This window comes from Octopus bimaculoides, chromosome 4, assembly GCF_001194135.2.
Source record: "Octopus bimaculoides isolate UCB-OBI-ISO-001 chromosome 4, ASM119413v2, whole genome shotgun sequence".
Taxonomy (NCBI): Eukaryota; Metazoa; Mollusca; class Cephalopoda; order Octopoda; family Octopodidae; genus Octopus; species Octopus bimaculoides.
The window spans coordinates 140,647,816-140,665,257 of record NC_068984.1 but is presented as its reverse complement, the minus strand read 5'-3'; the positions used below and the strand labels follow the sequence as shown (position 1 = coordinate 140,665,257).

The following is a 17,442-nucleotide window of genomic DNA, read 5'->3' as shown; positions in this document are numbered from 1 at the left end:
ACATTTCTCTCCTACAACATCACTATTCTCTCTCCTACACTGTCTTGCAACACGAAATACCTCGAGTCTTTGGTCCTCACGGCGCAGAACATTGGCAAATCTTTCCTTATATATATATATCTTTTACTCTTTTCTTTGTTTCAGTCATTTGACTGCGGCCATGCTGGAGCACCACCTTTAGTCAAACAAATCAACCCCATAACTTATTCTTTGTAAGCCTAGTACTTATTCTATCAGTCTCTTTTGTTGAACTGCTAATGTTACAGGGACGTAAACACACCAGCATCAGTTGTCAAGTGATGGTGGAGGGACAAACATGGACACACAAACATACACACACACACACACACACATATATATATGGTTTCTGCTTTTAACAATTTGAGACGTTTACCACATGCAAAGAAACTCTGTAAAACTATGTACAGTGGTTTTGCAAAACCTTTTTCCATGTCATTAAAAGAACAGCCAGAAATCCACCAGTGCTTGTTGCTGAGTTCATTTCATCAATGGCCAGTATTACATCTTTTATGTCAATGTAATCGATGATTGCCTCTTTTCCATGTAGATCTGCAGTGTTGAAAAGCTCTTTAGGCTTGCATGTTTCCCAGTGGAGAAGTGAAGACATTTTGGAATTGTTTAACACTTATCTGCCTGGAGTCTGCAACTAGTGGGCTGTCTTCAAACAGTGGCTCTATTTTGTGTTGCACCAAGGCAGATTCTTTTGCAAACTTGTCAAAGGCTTTAAGATTCATTTGTATATTTCCCCACGGCCCTCATTTCTCTTTCTGCTCTTTTCTTTTCATGGTTGATTCTGAATTTATTCTCCATCTCTAAGAGTGCCTCTTTGAGGAGGGATTTCTCACTGTCATTAAGTTGTTTGTGTGATTGGAGATCTTTATTCTGTCTCATAAGGACTTTCCTGTTTCAGGAAATAATGTTTTTTATGTTGTAGCTCTCTTAGCTGGGACAAATTTATTGCAAATGGCTTGCATTACTGACATGAATTCTGTTAGTTACATATCAATGTCTTGCATAGGACTTTTAAGCCAATTTTGCTGCAGTATCTATTTTTCAGTTAACTCCAGTCAGCCTTTTAGAAGTTTAGACTGGATAAGTTTCAGCTGCCATCTGTGTAGAATTCATCATTAATTAATCTTAGACTGTATATCGTCAGTTCTATCATGTTGCGGTTTGAGAAGATTGTTGGTGAAGCAGAGGTCTAATATGTAATTGTTTAGGAGAGTATGGTTTACTCCATGAACACAAGTTTCATGAGATCAAGTAGAGATTCTGCTTGATTAGGTTCTGAGCCATTGCGCCTCCACACATACATATATATACACACACACTTATATATACATATATATATACATACACATATAAAGAGCATCCAGCCTAGAAACCAAGTCAAAATCAGACTGGGGCCTAGTACAGCATTCCAGTTGACTAGTTCCAGTGAAACCATCTAACCCATGCCAACATGGAAAATGGACATTAAATGATGATAGTGTCCATACAGTTACGGTGGGATTTGAAAGTTATCTATTAGAGTAACTTGCAACATGTTGAATAAGAAACCAACTAATAAAGTTCATGTACAGTTTGGTGCAATTCAATGTGGCTTCCATTTTTTTTTGCCCAACACACATCTAATCAATATGAGTGAAGAAAGACTTTATGGGCACAGAGTGTGTGTGTATAAATCTCACTCAATTTACGCCCTAATATCTTAAGGACACATATGTAATCTATATAGTATTCAATGCTTGAATAAAATCCAGTATGGTGATATGAAATATCCTTATAGGTCTACAGAGCCTTGATTGACCTTGGATTAAACATGTTAAAATGATGAAAAAAAATAACATAGACTGATTTCTCTAGAAAAGAATTTTATTATAAAAATTATAAGTGCACTTGTTTTCCAGCTTGATAACAGAGATTTTGAAAATTTTTAATAATAAATTCTGATAAAAAAAATAATTCATTTATACTAAAATGGAGTAACTGTGAAAAATCAACAATGAAAGATTTGACCATTATAATCAAATCATATTGATTCATGATTTGCTTTTCTAGATTCCAATAATGCCAAATAACTTTCTACAAGAAAATATTTCCAAACCTTCAAGTAGAGATCTCAGAATCAGATGGTGGCGTTTGTTAGACCCATTTCACAAGTTTTTCTATCAGCAAGGTATGTTGCACCTGCTTGATGCTCAATAACACCCCACCTGTTACCCCCAAAAAACTGCATATGTATTCAGAAGAGAAAGCCCAATATCTAGAATCTTTACAGGTCCTTTCAGATTAACGATTAATGTGGATTATATTTGGTTTGAGCTTTTGAGATTTTTAAGAGAATACAGCAAATAAAAACAACACACCCAAAGAGATCTGCTAAATTATAAAAAAAAAAAAGAAAAAGGACAAACAGATCTTTTTAGAATTCTTAGACATTCACTTAGTAACATTAAGGTTACTGACCATAACTGGAATTTTTTATGGTAAATTAACTGAAGCAATATTAGATCTAAATAGTATTTGGCGGGGCCCTTAATGCTTTCAGCTTATGACCTCCAGATCAGTCTGGATTAGTCAGGGAGAATCTAGAAAGCGAATTATTTAATGCTGCAATTTGAGAAACTTTAACCAAGCACCTTTACCTTAACTTGAACTAAATGGGTAACATAGTAGAATATATATATATATTCTGTCTTCTTCTGTGTGTGTAAAAATACAATTTATGGCCACACCAAACAGGTTGATGTGGAACCAATCTGAGTAAAGCTGTGTTTTCATCTGAGAGTGACAAATTCTTCAGATGATGTGGGGTGTATGGCAGTGGTGTTGTCAAAGTGAGACTTGGTAGCACCCATCTTTACAGCAACAGCGAATCCTTGCAGCATCTCATCCGAGGCCATTCCAGCCATATGCAGACCAATCACCTGTGTTAGGAGATATATTAAAGCATTACAAGATACAGGGACCAAAGTTCAACAGCTACACACAATATATATATATAAGCATAATAATGTACTGAAGTGTTGAGCACTGGCATGGTGTGGGCTATCTGGTGTCTAATACTGTGGAATTGTTGAAGTAGATCCAACAGAAATACACCCCAACTGCAGATGACACCAGGTAGCCAAAACTGTGCCAGTGCATTACTCAACACTTTAACACACTAATCAATATATAGCAATTAATCCAATAGGAAGGGCATCCAGTTGTAGAAACTCTGCCAAATTAGATTGGAGCTTTTTTTTATATCATCATCATCGTTGTTTAACGTCCGCTTTCCATGCTAGCATGGGTTGGACGATTTGACTGAGGACTGGTGAACCAGATGGCTACACATGTAAGTTGGTCATTTTGGTGTGTGTTTTTGATGTCCAGTGATGTGTTAGTATATTGGGGTACCAAAGCCTTGTGAGTGGATTTGGTAGATGGAAACTGGAAAGCGCCTCTCTCATATATATATATATATATAGAAGACCCATCAAGCCAAGCAAAATCAGTCATGGCAAATGCCAGTGTTGTTCAAGTGTCACATAAATGGCACCCATGCAAGTGGCACGTAAAAGCACCCATTACACTCTTGGATTGGTCCAGCATGTCAGCCTGTCCAACCCATGCCAGCATGGACAACAGATGTTAAACAACAATGTTGATGTGTGTGTATTGAAGTAGAAACATGTTCACAGCTGTCCTCTTGTCTCCCGATATAGAAAACAGAATGTTCCTTAATGACATGTTAATTCTGAAGACTGATTGTCGATTCTATGAGATTATCTCCCCTTCTCAGTTGGAGACAGCTGCAAATGTTGCTAGGTGTTCGCTTAGATTCTCTTAAACTAAAGATAGTTTCAATAAATCAAGAATTCATCTTGTATGGTATTTAGTAGACCTTTCTCCATCTTTGTTCTTCACATTCATGCCACTGGCCACTTTGAGTTATTCTTCTTGACTTTTATATAAAAGGCACAGATACAGTTGCATGGTTGAGAAGTTGGCTTCCCAAGCATGCAGATTCAGGTTCAATCTCACTGTGTAGCACCTTAAACAAGTGTCTTCTATAGCCTTGGGTCAACCAAAGCCCTGTCAGTGAATTCAGTAAGCAGAGACTGAAAGAAGCCTGTTGTGTAGGTGAAAGTGGTGATGCAAGGAAAAAAACAAAATTAAGTTGAAACAAAGAAAATACCAACAACAGAAAGTGTATTTACCTTCTCTTCAGGTAAAAGACAAATCAACTTCATCATACATTTCTCTTTGTGTGTGGTGACAGCATAATACATTGGGGTGAAATTGGTCTGGTAGGTCTTGATTTTGGATTTACCATGGAGTTTCTCTGCCTCAGCTGGATTGAAGATGAAGAAGAGAACATTAGTGATGATGACAGCCACGTCCACGAGGGGTTACTGAAAAGTTCCTGACTTCAAGGGTATTGTGTAAGGCCTTCTTGGCAGCCCAACCTTCTGAGTTCTTTTACAGGGCTTAGAAAAACTGAAGTGTGCGAATCTGAGAGGGGAATATGTTTAATAAAAGCATAATTAACTCATCCTCTTGTATTTTTTTTATTTACCCAAAACCAGGAACTTTTCAGCACCCCCCCCCTCATATAAGAACATGAGAGAAATGATGGCAAAAAAAACGTATAAGAGACAGTGAGGTATGTATGTGCCAAGGTAAACCAATAAAGGTTAACAGTGGCATTGTGTTAATGTAAAGCTTCCAAACCACTGGTTTAGAGTTCAGTTTCCCTGTGTGGCACTCTGGGCAAGTGTCTTCTAATATAGCACCAGGCTGGCCAAAGCCTTGTGAATATATTGTGTTATTCTTTTGTCTTCATATAATAGTTATAAACAAGTGCCACCATTATGAAAGCGGTGTCCTTTGTTTCCAATCTTCTGTGAAACATATCTTGTCTTAAGGGAATATTACTTTAATTGGAAATAAGAGAGAGTTGGTGCAGGAGAGGTATCCAACCACAGAAAATCTGCCCCAATGAATTCCATGGAAAAAGTGGAAAAAATATGATGAAAAAGAATTGACATATGTTAAAGTAAACAAATAAAAAAAAAAAAAGTACACTGACCTTGTGTCAATCCAACAGATCCAACTGGAGGATGGCTGAAAACAACTGATGGAATATCAGTGTAGTCCATCTTGGATTCTGCTTCATCATTAAAAAGCCGGTGAGCTAATCGACGTCCAGCAGCTATAGCCACTGCAATCAACACACAATATAGAAATAATCAGCTTACAACATATACAAAATATGGTGACAGTAGTAATGATAATAATAACAGATATAGTGGTGATGAAGTCTTGTATACTGGCATCCTCTCAGTTATGATGACAAGGGGTTCCAAGCTGATCCAATCAACAGAACAACCTGCTCATAAGATTAACGTGCAAATGGTTGAGCACTCCATGGACGCATGTACCCTCAACACAGTTCTCAGGGAGATTCAGTGTGACACAGAATGTGACAAGGCTGGGTCTTAGAATATACAGAGTCTAAGACAGGAGTCAAACTAGAAACCTTATATCGAAACTAAAGGTAGTTTTATATCCTTGATTTTTGGATATGTGATTTAACAAAGCAGAGGTAAAACAATGTCTTCACACAACATATTACTGCTACATGAGAATCCAAATGCCTTCGCTCATCTCAACGATACACATTACTCTTTTATAAGAATTCGGTGAGTCCAACTTTTAATCCCAAGGGGTGTTACTGCCTATCACCACAACAGATAGTAACATCCTTATCCACTAAATTACACCTTCATTTAGAAAAACAATTGTGTGGATGCATATATACATGAATAAGAAGATACTCCGAACTTTCATGTTTTTATGTTTCGTTCATTAGAAGTTACATTTTTTGCCTGTTGAAAACATACACCTTGTCTTTCTCATTAGTATGTCTCTGCCACATGTGTAGCCATGTGGCTTGCTCATTCATGGTGCACCCTCCAATTCCTGCCTCCACCATCTATATCAGAAACCTTTCTTCTTTTCCCACCCCCTCCTGTTGATATCTACATCCTATCAATGACAGTATTACAATATAAAAGGCATAGCTAGCATACTTGCATCAGATACGTGACACAAACATGTTTACCAGTGAATTAATTAACTGGTGTTATTTATCTTTGTATAAACAAAGGCTGTATACCACATCCTTTTCTGGTGGGCACAGCAAGTGTGAAGCAAATGAATGGTGGAAAATTGAATGCAGGGTCAAATTTATAAAGTAAACCTGTTGGCAAATGGCCTTGAAAACCTTTTCAAATAGTAGAGAAACACCAACAAATGGGGGATGCACTGTTACTGCACATGCTCCTGTACTACTACCACTATAAATATTGATTGAGGATGAAGACCAGGTATGTTGTCTCTGAGGAGCAGTCAATAAATTGTGAAATTATACATCAGGAAACTCCCCCACTTCGTTTTTCTATAACAGCACACAAGGGATGCATTTACATTCTTCTTACTTCGCCTACAGCTAGGCTTTATAATATTTAAAAATAATAATAATTGCTAATTTACCTGGTGTTAACTGGAATTTTCCACAGACATCTCCTAAGGCATAGATATGACTGACACTGGTATTTTGGTACTCATCGACGATAATGTGGCCTTTGGTATCACATTTCACTGCCTAAAAGCAAAAAAAACATCATCTGAACAAACTGCTAAGGAGTTCAATAATAAATGATATTGGAAATTATAAGCAGCAATCTTAGAAAAAGAAAAGACTAATAAATACCAAAGTTTAAGTACCAAAAGTGGAACCTGCTATTTGAAAACTTTACATTGGTTAATGTTGTCCTGTCTGGACATCCCGTCAAAGGCCATCTGTAACCAGATGGTCTTTGATCTGGGCTAAACAATGTAGCAATATCGATTTTCTTTCATATCTCTTCATTATATTTTTATTTACACTCTAAACTACAGAAATGTTTGGATTGGTCCTCAAAACCAGTCCAGTTCAATTTTTGTTGAAGTTAGAGAAGTGAATGAAGGGAGATAAATCGTTCGCAGTTTGACCAGCGATGTTGCCTGGTTACTGAGAAGAACGATTTAACGCTGTTGACTCAACCTGGTGTTCGACCCACCTAGAGGCATAACAAGAAGAGAGAGTGTGAACATTAGGGGACAATCTTCTTCCTTTTTCTGCACAGATGCAAAAGGGTACAAAATTTCCTCTGGCCAATCAAGCCTGTCAATAAAGAGGTGGATGTATTTCAAAACATGTGCAGAAGAGTCAACTTATGTATTGAAAATGAAGGATGACACTTTCAACACCTCTTATAAAGTTCTTTTTTAAAGTCTTGTAAAGTCTAATATATTCTTTTGTAGTCTTATACCATCGTTGCAATAAAATACTTACTGCGGAGAGACTTTTTGAACAGCCTGTATATGGAACCAGCATGGGTGCTTTTACATAGCATTGGCATAGCACTTTTTATGTGACACCAGCAATGGTGTTTCAGACAGTGTAACCATACAGACATAAATCTATAGTGTTCACAGAGTAGCAGAACAATGTACCTGGTGTTTAAGGCAGTAAGTGCGCGTTATATGTGAGGATTCTACAAACAGATACTCTTTTACTCTTTTACTTGTTTCAGTCATTTGACTGCGGCCATGCTGGAGCACCGCCTTTAGTCAAGCAAATCGACCCCGGGACTTATTCTTTGTAAGCCTAGTATTTATTCTATCGGTCTCTTTTGCCGAACTGCTAGGTTACGGGGACATAAACACACCAGCATCGGTTGTCAAGCAATGCTAGGGGGACAAACACAGACACACAAAGACACATATATATATATATATATATATATATATATATATATATATATATATATATATATATACGACGGGCTTCTTTCAGTTTCCGTCTACCAAATCCACTCACAAGGCCTTGGTCGGCCCGAGGCTATAGTAGAAGACACTTGCCCAAGATGCGACGCAGTGGGACTGAACCCGGAACCATGTGGTTTGTAAGCAAGCTACTTACCACACAGCCACTCCTGCGTCTATGTGAATTGATGTATAGATTATTTGTAGAATTAGAGAGATTAATGAGACAGAGAAAATCTGATTAATGATTCTTTTGATGCCTGCTTCACCAATGGATTTTGTCCAGATAGAAAGAAAGGATCAAATGAATCAAGGGTGAGGGTAAATTTAATTCACAGTAAGCACCTCCCCCACCACACACACACACACTGCAAACAATAACATTAAAAACAAGAACATTGAAGAATATATTCTATGAACAACATTTAAAAATGTAAAAAAACAAACATACAGTATTTTCAAGTCCAAGGTTTGAAATATTGGGGACACGGCCAATGGCCCACAAAAGACAGTCAACATCTGAAATGGTCCCTTGGTTAGAGTTCACAGTTAGCTGACCGTTACTTTGCTTTTTCACTTCTTGCACCTGTAAAATTATAATTTCAAAAGTCATGCACACCATTTGCTACACACCTACATTAAAAACTTTTTGTAACACTAAGAAAACTTCTACATGGCAAAACCGCTTCCTAAAAACAATTCATAAAATTTATCTTCTCACTTTAAAAAAAATTCTAGATACACTACAGTTCTATATTTAAGAGATGAAGAACTATGTACATTATTTACATTTGATGGATATTTGTCCTCAACTTGCTTGTTGATAACACAACACTTCAGCTTAGGAATGAGAATCCAGGTTTGAAATTTCTCCAAGACACCTGATGAAGGTTGGAGAGTACAGCAGCTGAAATGTTGTGTTAACAACAAACAAGATGAGGACAAATATCCGTCAAATGTAAATAATGTGAAGTAACACTAGATATATGCAGGACCATAACACTTTGCATGCACACACCATGTGTGCCTGCTCAGGTTAGGCAGAAGGCATTGATAAAAGGTTTTGTCACAATAAAACAATATTCTCTTTTATCCTTTACTTGTTTCAGTCATGTGACTGCGGCCATGCTGGGGCACCGCCTTCTAGTCGAACAAATCGACCCCAGGACTTATTCTTTGTAAGCCTAGTACTTATTCTATCGGTCTCTTTTGCTGAACTGCTAAGTTACAGGGATGTAAACACACCAGCATCGGTTGTCAAGTGATGTTGGGGGACCAGTAATATCTCTTAGTAATATTAATTTATACCGGAAACAATATAATGAATATAATAAAAGTTGACAATTAATTTTTATCTTATATTTATTTTGTAAACAAATAATACAATATTACATAAGCATTTTATAATGTTTCTTTGTTTTCTGGAAACTCGCCACGTACTGGCAGCTGATGGCTCGCAGACCAGCACTAATCCTAGGACCACCACTTTGAGTGGCACTGCTCTAAAACGACAGCAAATCACCAACAGTCTCAGTCATTTGTTATTGCTTCTATGAGACTCTAAACTTTTAAAGACCAAGAGAATAAAAAAAAATCCTTTGATAGAAAAACACATCAGGTTTGGTGACAAGATTAGTATTTGGCCATAAAATACTGCCTCAAACAATTCTTTGTCCGATCAACGCCAGTGTGGAAAAATGGACATAAAACAAGTCTGGGTAAAATTACGTGTCCTGCCAGCACTGAAGGTATTTTTATTCCATGCTGTAGTTTGATGTGTGATAGTTAACCCTTTAGTATCTGGCCAGAATATTCTGCCTGTTTTATGTTCAAACTGGCCAGATCCAACTTTTCACACACACCCTACAATGTCATTCTAAAAGTAAACAATCACATCATAAAAATACTCACTTGTGTGTGTCTCTGAAGGTTGATTTTAGAATGTTCCAGGTTCTCTGTAACTGCTGAGCTAATAGATTCATCAAATTGGCGTAGAACCTGAAATTGTGACATGGGAAATTTATTAACTTCCCGTTACTAATATATTTTAATAAAACAGTAATTAATCACAATGTGTAGTGGTGGGTAGGTAGATTTATACGTTTATAGCTTTTCTGAAAAGCCTAAATAACATGAATTATAAGAAAATAAGTCTATGGTTTATACGGTTATCTTGTAATTCAATATTTCAGGGTCAGGACTTTTCTTCAGGAAATCTTCAGATTTAGTGATGTGATCTAGCTTTTTTGCTCCAAAGTAAGTGCATGTGTGTGTGTGTGTGTGTGTGTGTGTGTGTGTGTGTGTGTGTGTGTTCAGAAGGTTGCTTTGCATGCACAGGATAGCATTGCTATAATAGTCAACCAGCTACTCTAAGCTCAGTTGTTGCTAATATGTGGTTTGAGCTTGTTAATGAAGATGGCTTCTCTTATTCTCAGGTTCCCAATGTTTCAATTTGTGGTATCAATAGAGACCTGAGTGTCTTGAGATAAGTATTTCCACATCACAATGAACGTTGTACAGAATCAGTGAATAAACAAAAGCTGTCACATCATGGAATCTCACCTTGTCGTATCGAATAAGCAGAGAGGTATCTGCACCGAGAGATTTGAATATTCCAGCAAGTTCTACACCAATGTAACCAGAACCAACAACAACACATTTTCTGAAATTAATAGAAAACTTTTTAAGTTATGATGATGATGATGATGGTGATAGGAAGAAGAGGGTGTTTGTAGTGATGACGGTGATCGTAATTTCTAAGAGACACACACAGCTACACATCTGGGACTGGAGTGGGAAATCAAGGATTTAAGTTGACCCCCATGACTGGACAAAAAACAAATTACCTTTAGTAGGATTTGAACTAACGAAGTAAAAGTAATTTGATGTCTTTTATTGTATTTGATGATGATGATGATGATACTCAGCTACTATATTAAGCAACAATGAGTTGATGCAGGAATCCCTATATAATTACATGATTTGCTAGAAATACCAGCCAAATCTTTCTCAAATCACAACTTACTGTCCAAAGGGGGTAACCCCTATAGATGAGATTGATAGTGTAGCTATATAAATGCTGAATATATATATACTGTAAAGAAGGGGTTAAAAGTATATGTTTTATCATCTTTCCCTTGTTTTAGTCATTAGGCTGCAGTTATGCTGGGGCACTGCCTGAAGGGGTTAGTTTAACAAATCGAACCCAGTACTTTATTTTTCTTAAAGCCTGGTACTTATTTTATAGGTCTCCCATATCAAACTGCTAATGGGGATGTAAACAAACCAGCACTGGTTATTAAATGGTAGTGAGGCACAAACACAAGCACACACACAAAGGACTTCATTCAATTACTGTCAACCAAATCTACTCACAAGGCTTTAGTAGGCCTGAGGGACAGAGTAGAAGACATTTGCCCAAAGTGCCATACAGAGGGACTGAACCCAGGACCATGTAGTTGCTAAACAAACTTCTTACCACATGTAGATAATCACAATAATGGTTTCAAATTTTGGCAAAAGAACAACAATTTCAAGGAAATGGGTGCCAGTTGATTACACTGACCCCAGTTCTCAGCTGGTACTCGTTTTATTGACCCCCAAGAGGATGAAAGGCTAAGTCAATCTCAGCAGAATTTGAACTCAGAATGTAAAGACAGATGAAATGTCACCAATTTTGCGCAGCATGTTAATGATTCCGCCAGCTCACTGTCTTATGAATATTTATAATATTGGTTTCAAATTTTGGCACAAGGCCAGCAATTTTGTGGGAGGGGGTAAATTGATGATTTTGATTCCAGTGTTCAACCGGTACTTATTTTATCAACCCCAAGGGGATGAAAGACAAAGCTGAACTTGGTGAAATTTGAACTCGGAACATAAAAGATGGATGAACTGCCACTAAGCATTTTGCCCAGGTAATTTTGCTAACGATTCTGCCAGCCGATGGCTTTGTTGATAATTATAAGATTAATAACAATAACATATCTCAGATATTTACAGATTTAACAGAATGTAGCTATTACTTACTTTGGTAAATCTGGTAATTCAAAAAAACCATCACTGCTTATACCATACTGGGCACCTGTAAAATATATATACAGCTTATCTTATAGTTTAGAAGAGAGAGAGAGAAAGAGAGAGTGTGTGTGTGTGTGTGTGAATATAAGGTATGGGCTATGGTTGACATGTATGATGTAGTTCCCAATTTGTGAAGAACATGAAGTAGACACCTAATATATAATTCCCTATATTGTATCAATGGCCAAGATATTTAACTGTCATCAGCTCAGTCTACACAGCCATAGGCAGGTACAATAGTGTGGTATAATTCACTGTACTTTATTTAGGCAAGATACTTAACTATTAAAAATAGAAAGACACACAAGATAATGTGATCTTAGATATACTATGGGATGGTCATGGACAGAATATCTTAGCTCACAGGACTGTTTGATTACGACTACCAACAACAAACCACAGATGCATGTATGGAAGAAAGACTGGTTCCATTTTAGGTAAAAGTTTTTTTTTTATACTAATTAAGGAAGAAGTAATGGTACCTATAAGTTTTAAGGATTTGAGGATCCAAAGATAACCAGGGACCAGCAAGTGGTTTTTCATTGATACTCAAGGTTGTAGAACATAATTAAATATCCCCACCTACCTACCAGGTATGTCTGGTATAAGTGGTTTCCCTCCAGTTGCGATCAGAATGTGTTTTGCTGAATAATTCTCACCATTCACATCTATCGTTTGATTAGATAAGAATTTGGCATGGCCCACAATTCGCTCAACTTTTGACTAGATGAAGATAATACAAAACAGATTAATTAACATAAATTTGGTTTATCAGTTTCAAGCCTAATAACTCATATATAATTGTAAGCTTACAATAGTGACTTAGCAAAAAAAATTGTCGTGTCATCATACAGTCATCATCATCATCATCATTTAGCACCTGTTTTCCAAGCTGGCATGGGTTAGACAGTCTGACTGGGTTTGGTAGGCTGAAGAGCTGGAACAGGTTCCAGTCTGATTTGGCTTGGTTTCTACAGCTGGGTGCCCTTAGTGAAGTGGCTGCCTTTTACGGGTCACTGGCACAGGTGTCTTTTCCGTGTACCCAGCACCGGTCATGACTATGGTTTCACTTGACTTGACATGTCTTCTCAAACACAGTAAAATCACCAAAGATGTCAATCACTTGTCATCGCCTCCACGAAACCCAACATCTGAAGATCATGCTTCACCACCTCAGTTCATGCCTTCCTGGGTCTACCGCTTCTACAGCTTCCCTTCATGGTCATAATATAATATAACATTCACTGTATGAACAACAGATGGGATGAATGCATCCAAAACATAATCAATAAGAATCCAAACCAAAAACTGAAAAATATAAATTCCACTGATAGATGGTACATGTAAAAAAAATTGCCAGACACAAGAATACACAAACAGATCACAGATTCAAAATTTACAAAATCTCACAGCGCAAGGCAGGGTTTTACTTAAGAAACACTTTTGTGATTTCATCAAGAAGGTTGAGCCTTTTAGTCAGCAACCAGCCTAACAACTGGGGAAAGATAGCTGAAGACCATAAGTAATAGAAGCATGTAGTGTATGGTAAGGTGCCATTAGAGTACAGCAGAAGAGCATAAAGTACAGTATTATGTAGAATAGTAAAATATAGTAAGTTAATATGTAATATGGAGGGTTTGCATTTTATCTATGGGTATCTGATTTATTTTCACATTTACTTTATTACACTGCCTGCCATCACTCCCTCTCCTCCAGATAACTCTTTTAGGGACATCCATCGTTCTTTTTTTAACACCATCTTGACTAAACAATGGTTAATGTCAAAATAGCTTTAAAAGTTAAATAGCTATTATTGTCAAATACTCACTTTTTCTAGGTTATTAGCATAAATTCCATTTAGTCTCTTGATGTAGGCGTCACGGGATTTCTTCAAGTGTCTGTTATAAAATAGAAGAGAACAGTGAGACTGATGGGAGGGTTATGTAGTCTCAGAAATGAGGTGATTTTCATCACTATTATTTTTATAAATCATAACAGATTAAGCCATGGAAACAAAGGCAACTTTCTGCCCTGATCTGTCACACAAGAGAGGCTGATGGGAAGGTTATGAAGTGTAGGAACAAAGACAATAAGTTTTAATGACTCACTTGAAATCAAATTCCTTCTTCTCCACTGAGAAACCATAATCCTGATGATCTCTTATATATTCAGCATGGACAGCAGCATTGTACATCACCTTCTTTGGGACACAGCCAACATTGACCTGCAGTGGTAGAGGTAAAAGACCAGTCAAATAACCAAAATTCTCCTAGTGTGCTATTACCAGTCTGCTTCTTTGGGAAAAAAGGGTCTGAGACCAGCCTGTGTGCCATACTGCTTGATCCGAGAAAATGTTACAGCACATACAATGTAAGAACAGCCTCAATACTAACGACAATAGTTATAATAATAACCTTAATACTAACAAAATAACCACAACACCACAATATCCACGACAACCAGAATAGTATCTAATTAGCTGAAATGTACTAATGTGATAACTATTAATATCAACATTATCGTGACTTTTTTAATGATGTCACACACACACAGCTAAACACACATATATAAACAAATGTACACACACACATATATAAGTGGTCTGATCAATAAGTATCCAGACTGTTGCTATAGTAATGAAGCTAAAGCACAGAGAGTGAAGCCGCTTGGTACAGATTGACATTAGACTCTGCTACACATACGCACTAAGTTTTAACGTTCTAGCTCATTTCTGCTATTTACAGCAGTGCTTGGAAGGAAGGTGTGTAGAGTGTGATCGCCGCATTGATCATGACACCAAAAGTTGAGCAGAGAATCTACATCAAATTTTGCCAAAGGCTTGGCAATATCTGATCTGCTGAACTTCAGATTGAGCCTGGTGCAGCCTCTGGCTCACCAGTCCTCAGTCAAACCATCCAACCCATGCCAGCATGGAAAGCGGACGTTAAACGATGATAATGACGATTATGATTATCTCACAGTTTATTATTAATCTCATAGCTTTTCAATAAAGTATTCCAGATGATTAATAACCTCCACATACTTATAATGTAAATGGCTGAGTAATCCTTAGATAGACACTCTGAAATTAAGGCCGGAATGTTTCAAATACAGGCAGTTAGACCAAATGCTTCACTGCTGATTTATTTATAAAAAGAAAATTGATTAATCCAACAAAAATTAAGATGGGGAAAAAAGAATTCTATGGCATGTTTATACAATATTGTAACCAACAAATTAACGTGCAAGTGGCTGAGCACTCCACAGACACGTGTACCCTTAACGTAATTCTCGGGGATATTCAGCGTGACACAGTGTGACAAGGCTGACCCTTTGAATTACAGGCACAACAGAAACAGGAAATAAGAGTGAGAGAAGGTTGTGGTGAAAGAGTACAGCAGGGTTCGCCACCATCCCCTGCCGGAGCCTCGTGGAGCTTTAGGTGTTTTCGCTCAGTAAACACTCACAACGCCCGGTCTGGGAATCGAAACCGCGATCCTATGACCGCGAGTCCGCTGCCCTAACCACCGGGCCATCGCGCCTCCACTGTGACCAAGTATTAAACAGTAGATAACTTGAAGAAACTTTTGTAACTTACGCAAGTACCACCCAATGCAGCTTCCTCAATGATGGCCACTTTCGCACCAAATTCAGCAGCCCGACGGGCACTACCCAGCCCACCTGAGCCGCCACCAATCACTAGGTAGTCATAGGTGACGTGTGGAGACAATGCACTCAAAAGACGTGACATGACAGCAGCTTTGAGGTGTTTTCGGCCGCGACTGAGCAATGAATTGGAAAGCGTACGCCCAGAGACAACACCTGGAGGGAGAGAAGAGAGAGAGAGAGAGATAAAGATACATTAAGAGAAGAAAGGTAGGAGGAGAGAGGGGTTGTGAGAGACAGTGGGAGGTAGAAAGGAGAATAAGGTGAAGGGGAGGGGAAGCTAGCCACACAAATATAAACATCCACACAAGCATAAAGACACACAAACACACACATACATACATACACAATCACAAACACGCGTGCACATCAGCATGGACAAATTCCAGAAACTAAAAACAGTAAAAGTATATATATCGTTGCTATTATGTTAAACTAATGCGTTTTTTTTTTGTTTTTTTTTTGCAATATTTATGTGTTTGCTTGCAATAGCCGGTTCTTTTGGTCAAACTATCGTATCTCCAGCTGCTTCAGATGCCAAGATATGAAGATTGTCAAAGTGTACTACGACGGTTTAGCATTTTTCAAAAGTGTAGTAAGTCCCACATACCACAGTTTTGCAAAAAGATATTTCTGACTGAAAATATCATACATGCATGGAGTTACGATTTTATACACCCACCAAAGTAATATTGATAAGCTGAAACTGTTTCTAATGTAAAAAGAAATGGAATGATGAAACTATGTTTCCGTTTTCTGAAAAAGCAACGTTTTGGACTTACAACAGTTTTGCATAATAGCAACGAGATATATAATGTATGTATATTACAAAATAAGGCTGCACACAAGCTACATATATATATAATACATACACAGAGTCCCTAACACCGTGAGGTTTCACTTGGGGTTTGTTTTGTACTCCAGCCCCAGACTGAGCAATGCCTTGTCAGTGAATTTAATGGATGGAAGGCGCAGAAGCCCGTTGTGTGCGTGTGTGTCGGTAAAGTTTTTGTGATCGTCTTTGTTTGACCACCAGTGTTGTTTTCTTTGTTTCCGTAACTTAGCAGTTTGGCAAAAAGGAAAAGAAAAGGACTGGTGGGATAAATGCCAGACTTCAAATAAGTACCAGGATCAACTCGCTCGAAAACTTTTTTTAAGGCGTTTTAGCCCGGCTGCCAGCTAATAACTCGAACAAATACAAAAATAAAAAAGAATGTGTGAGTTTATATATCGGAGAGATAAACGATGAGAAGGAAGAGGGTGGAGGAAGCAAAACTAGTTTTCATTTAAACAATCCATTAGAGGAAGGAGGGGGAGGGAACAGAGAGTAGGCAGGGAGTGAAGAGAAAGGTAAATCTTGTGAGAGGAGGAGGAGGGGAAACAGTAGGTGGCAGATGATGGCGGTGAGGGAGATGTTCCTTACTATATTTAGACTGGAAATAGGTTAACTTGAAAATGAATCTCACCTACAACCTGTTTTAATTTCACACAGAACTGTTTATTTTATATATATATATACTAGCAGAGGCACCCGGCGTTGCTCGGGAATGAAATTGTTGCTTATATACTTGAAGAAAAAAAAGGCAAAATATGCTGTATAGAAATTTGAGGACATTCTGTAGATGGACTCTCAGATGAATGATAGCTGGGCGCCTCTCATGAATGGGGAAAATTGAAGATGTGCCAAAAAGCCTCATTGGTACTTGGAAACTTTTACGAAAATTAAAATGGGGATCGTTGCCAGTGTCCCTGGACTGGCTCTTGTGCGGGTGGCACATAAAATACACCATTTCGAGCGTGGCCGTTGCCAGT

General features: G+C 37.8%; 1 protein-coding gene across 3 annotated transcripts in view; it reads right to left on the bottom strand.

Moving 5' to 3' along the window:
• The window catches only part of LOC106877931 (glutathione reductase, mitochondrial), a 39,534-nt gene that overhangs the window by 17,430 nt on the left and 4,662 nt on the right, over positions 1–17,442 (bottom strand). The window contains exons 1-13 of one of the 3 annotated variants that reach the window (XM_014927006.2): positions 16,503–16,840; positions 15,563–15,786; positions 14,073–14,188; positions 13,793–13,862; positions 12,555–12,687; positions 11,914–11,968; positions 10,447–10,546; positions 9,796–9,882; positions 8,336–8,470; positions 6,568–6,679; positions 5,102–5,233; positions 4,230–4,363; positions 1,879–2,951 (exon numbers count right to left, since the gene is read on the bottom strand). In XM_014927006.2, coding sequence (XP_014782492.1) covers positions 2,802–2,951; positions 4,230–4,363; positions 5,102–5,233; positions 6,568–6,679; positions 8,336–8,470; positions 9,796–9,882; positions 10,447–10,546; positions 11,914–11,968; positions 12,555–12,687; positions 13,793–13,862; positions 14,073–14,188; positions 15,563–15,715 — 1,377 coding nt within the window. In that variant the 5' untranslated portion in view covers positions 15,716–15,786; positions 16,503–16,840 and the 3' untranslated portion in view covers positions 1,879–2,801. Of the gene's footprint in view, positions 1–1,878; positions 2,952–4,229; positions 4,364–5,101; positions 5,234–6,567; positions 6,680–8,335; positions 8,471–9,795; positions 9,883–10,446; positions 10,547–11,913; positions 11,969–12,554; positions 12,688–13,792; positions 13,863–14,072; positions 14,189–15,562; positions 15,787–16,502; positions 16,841–17,442 lie in introns of those variants that run through there. The other 2 variants (XM_014927005.2, XM_052967544.1) reach the window with 2 other exon arrangements.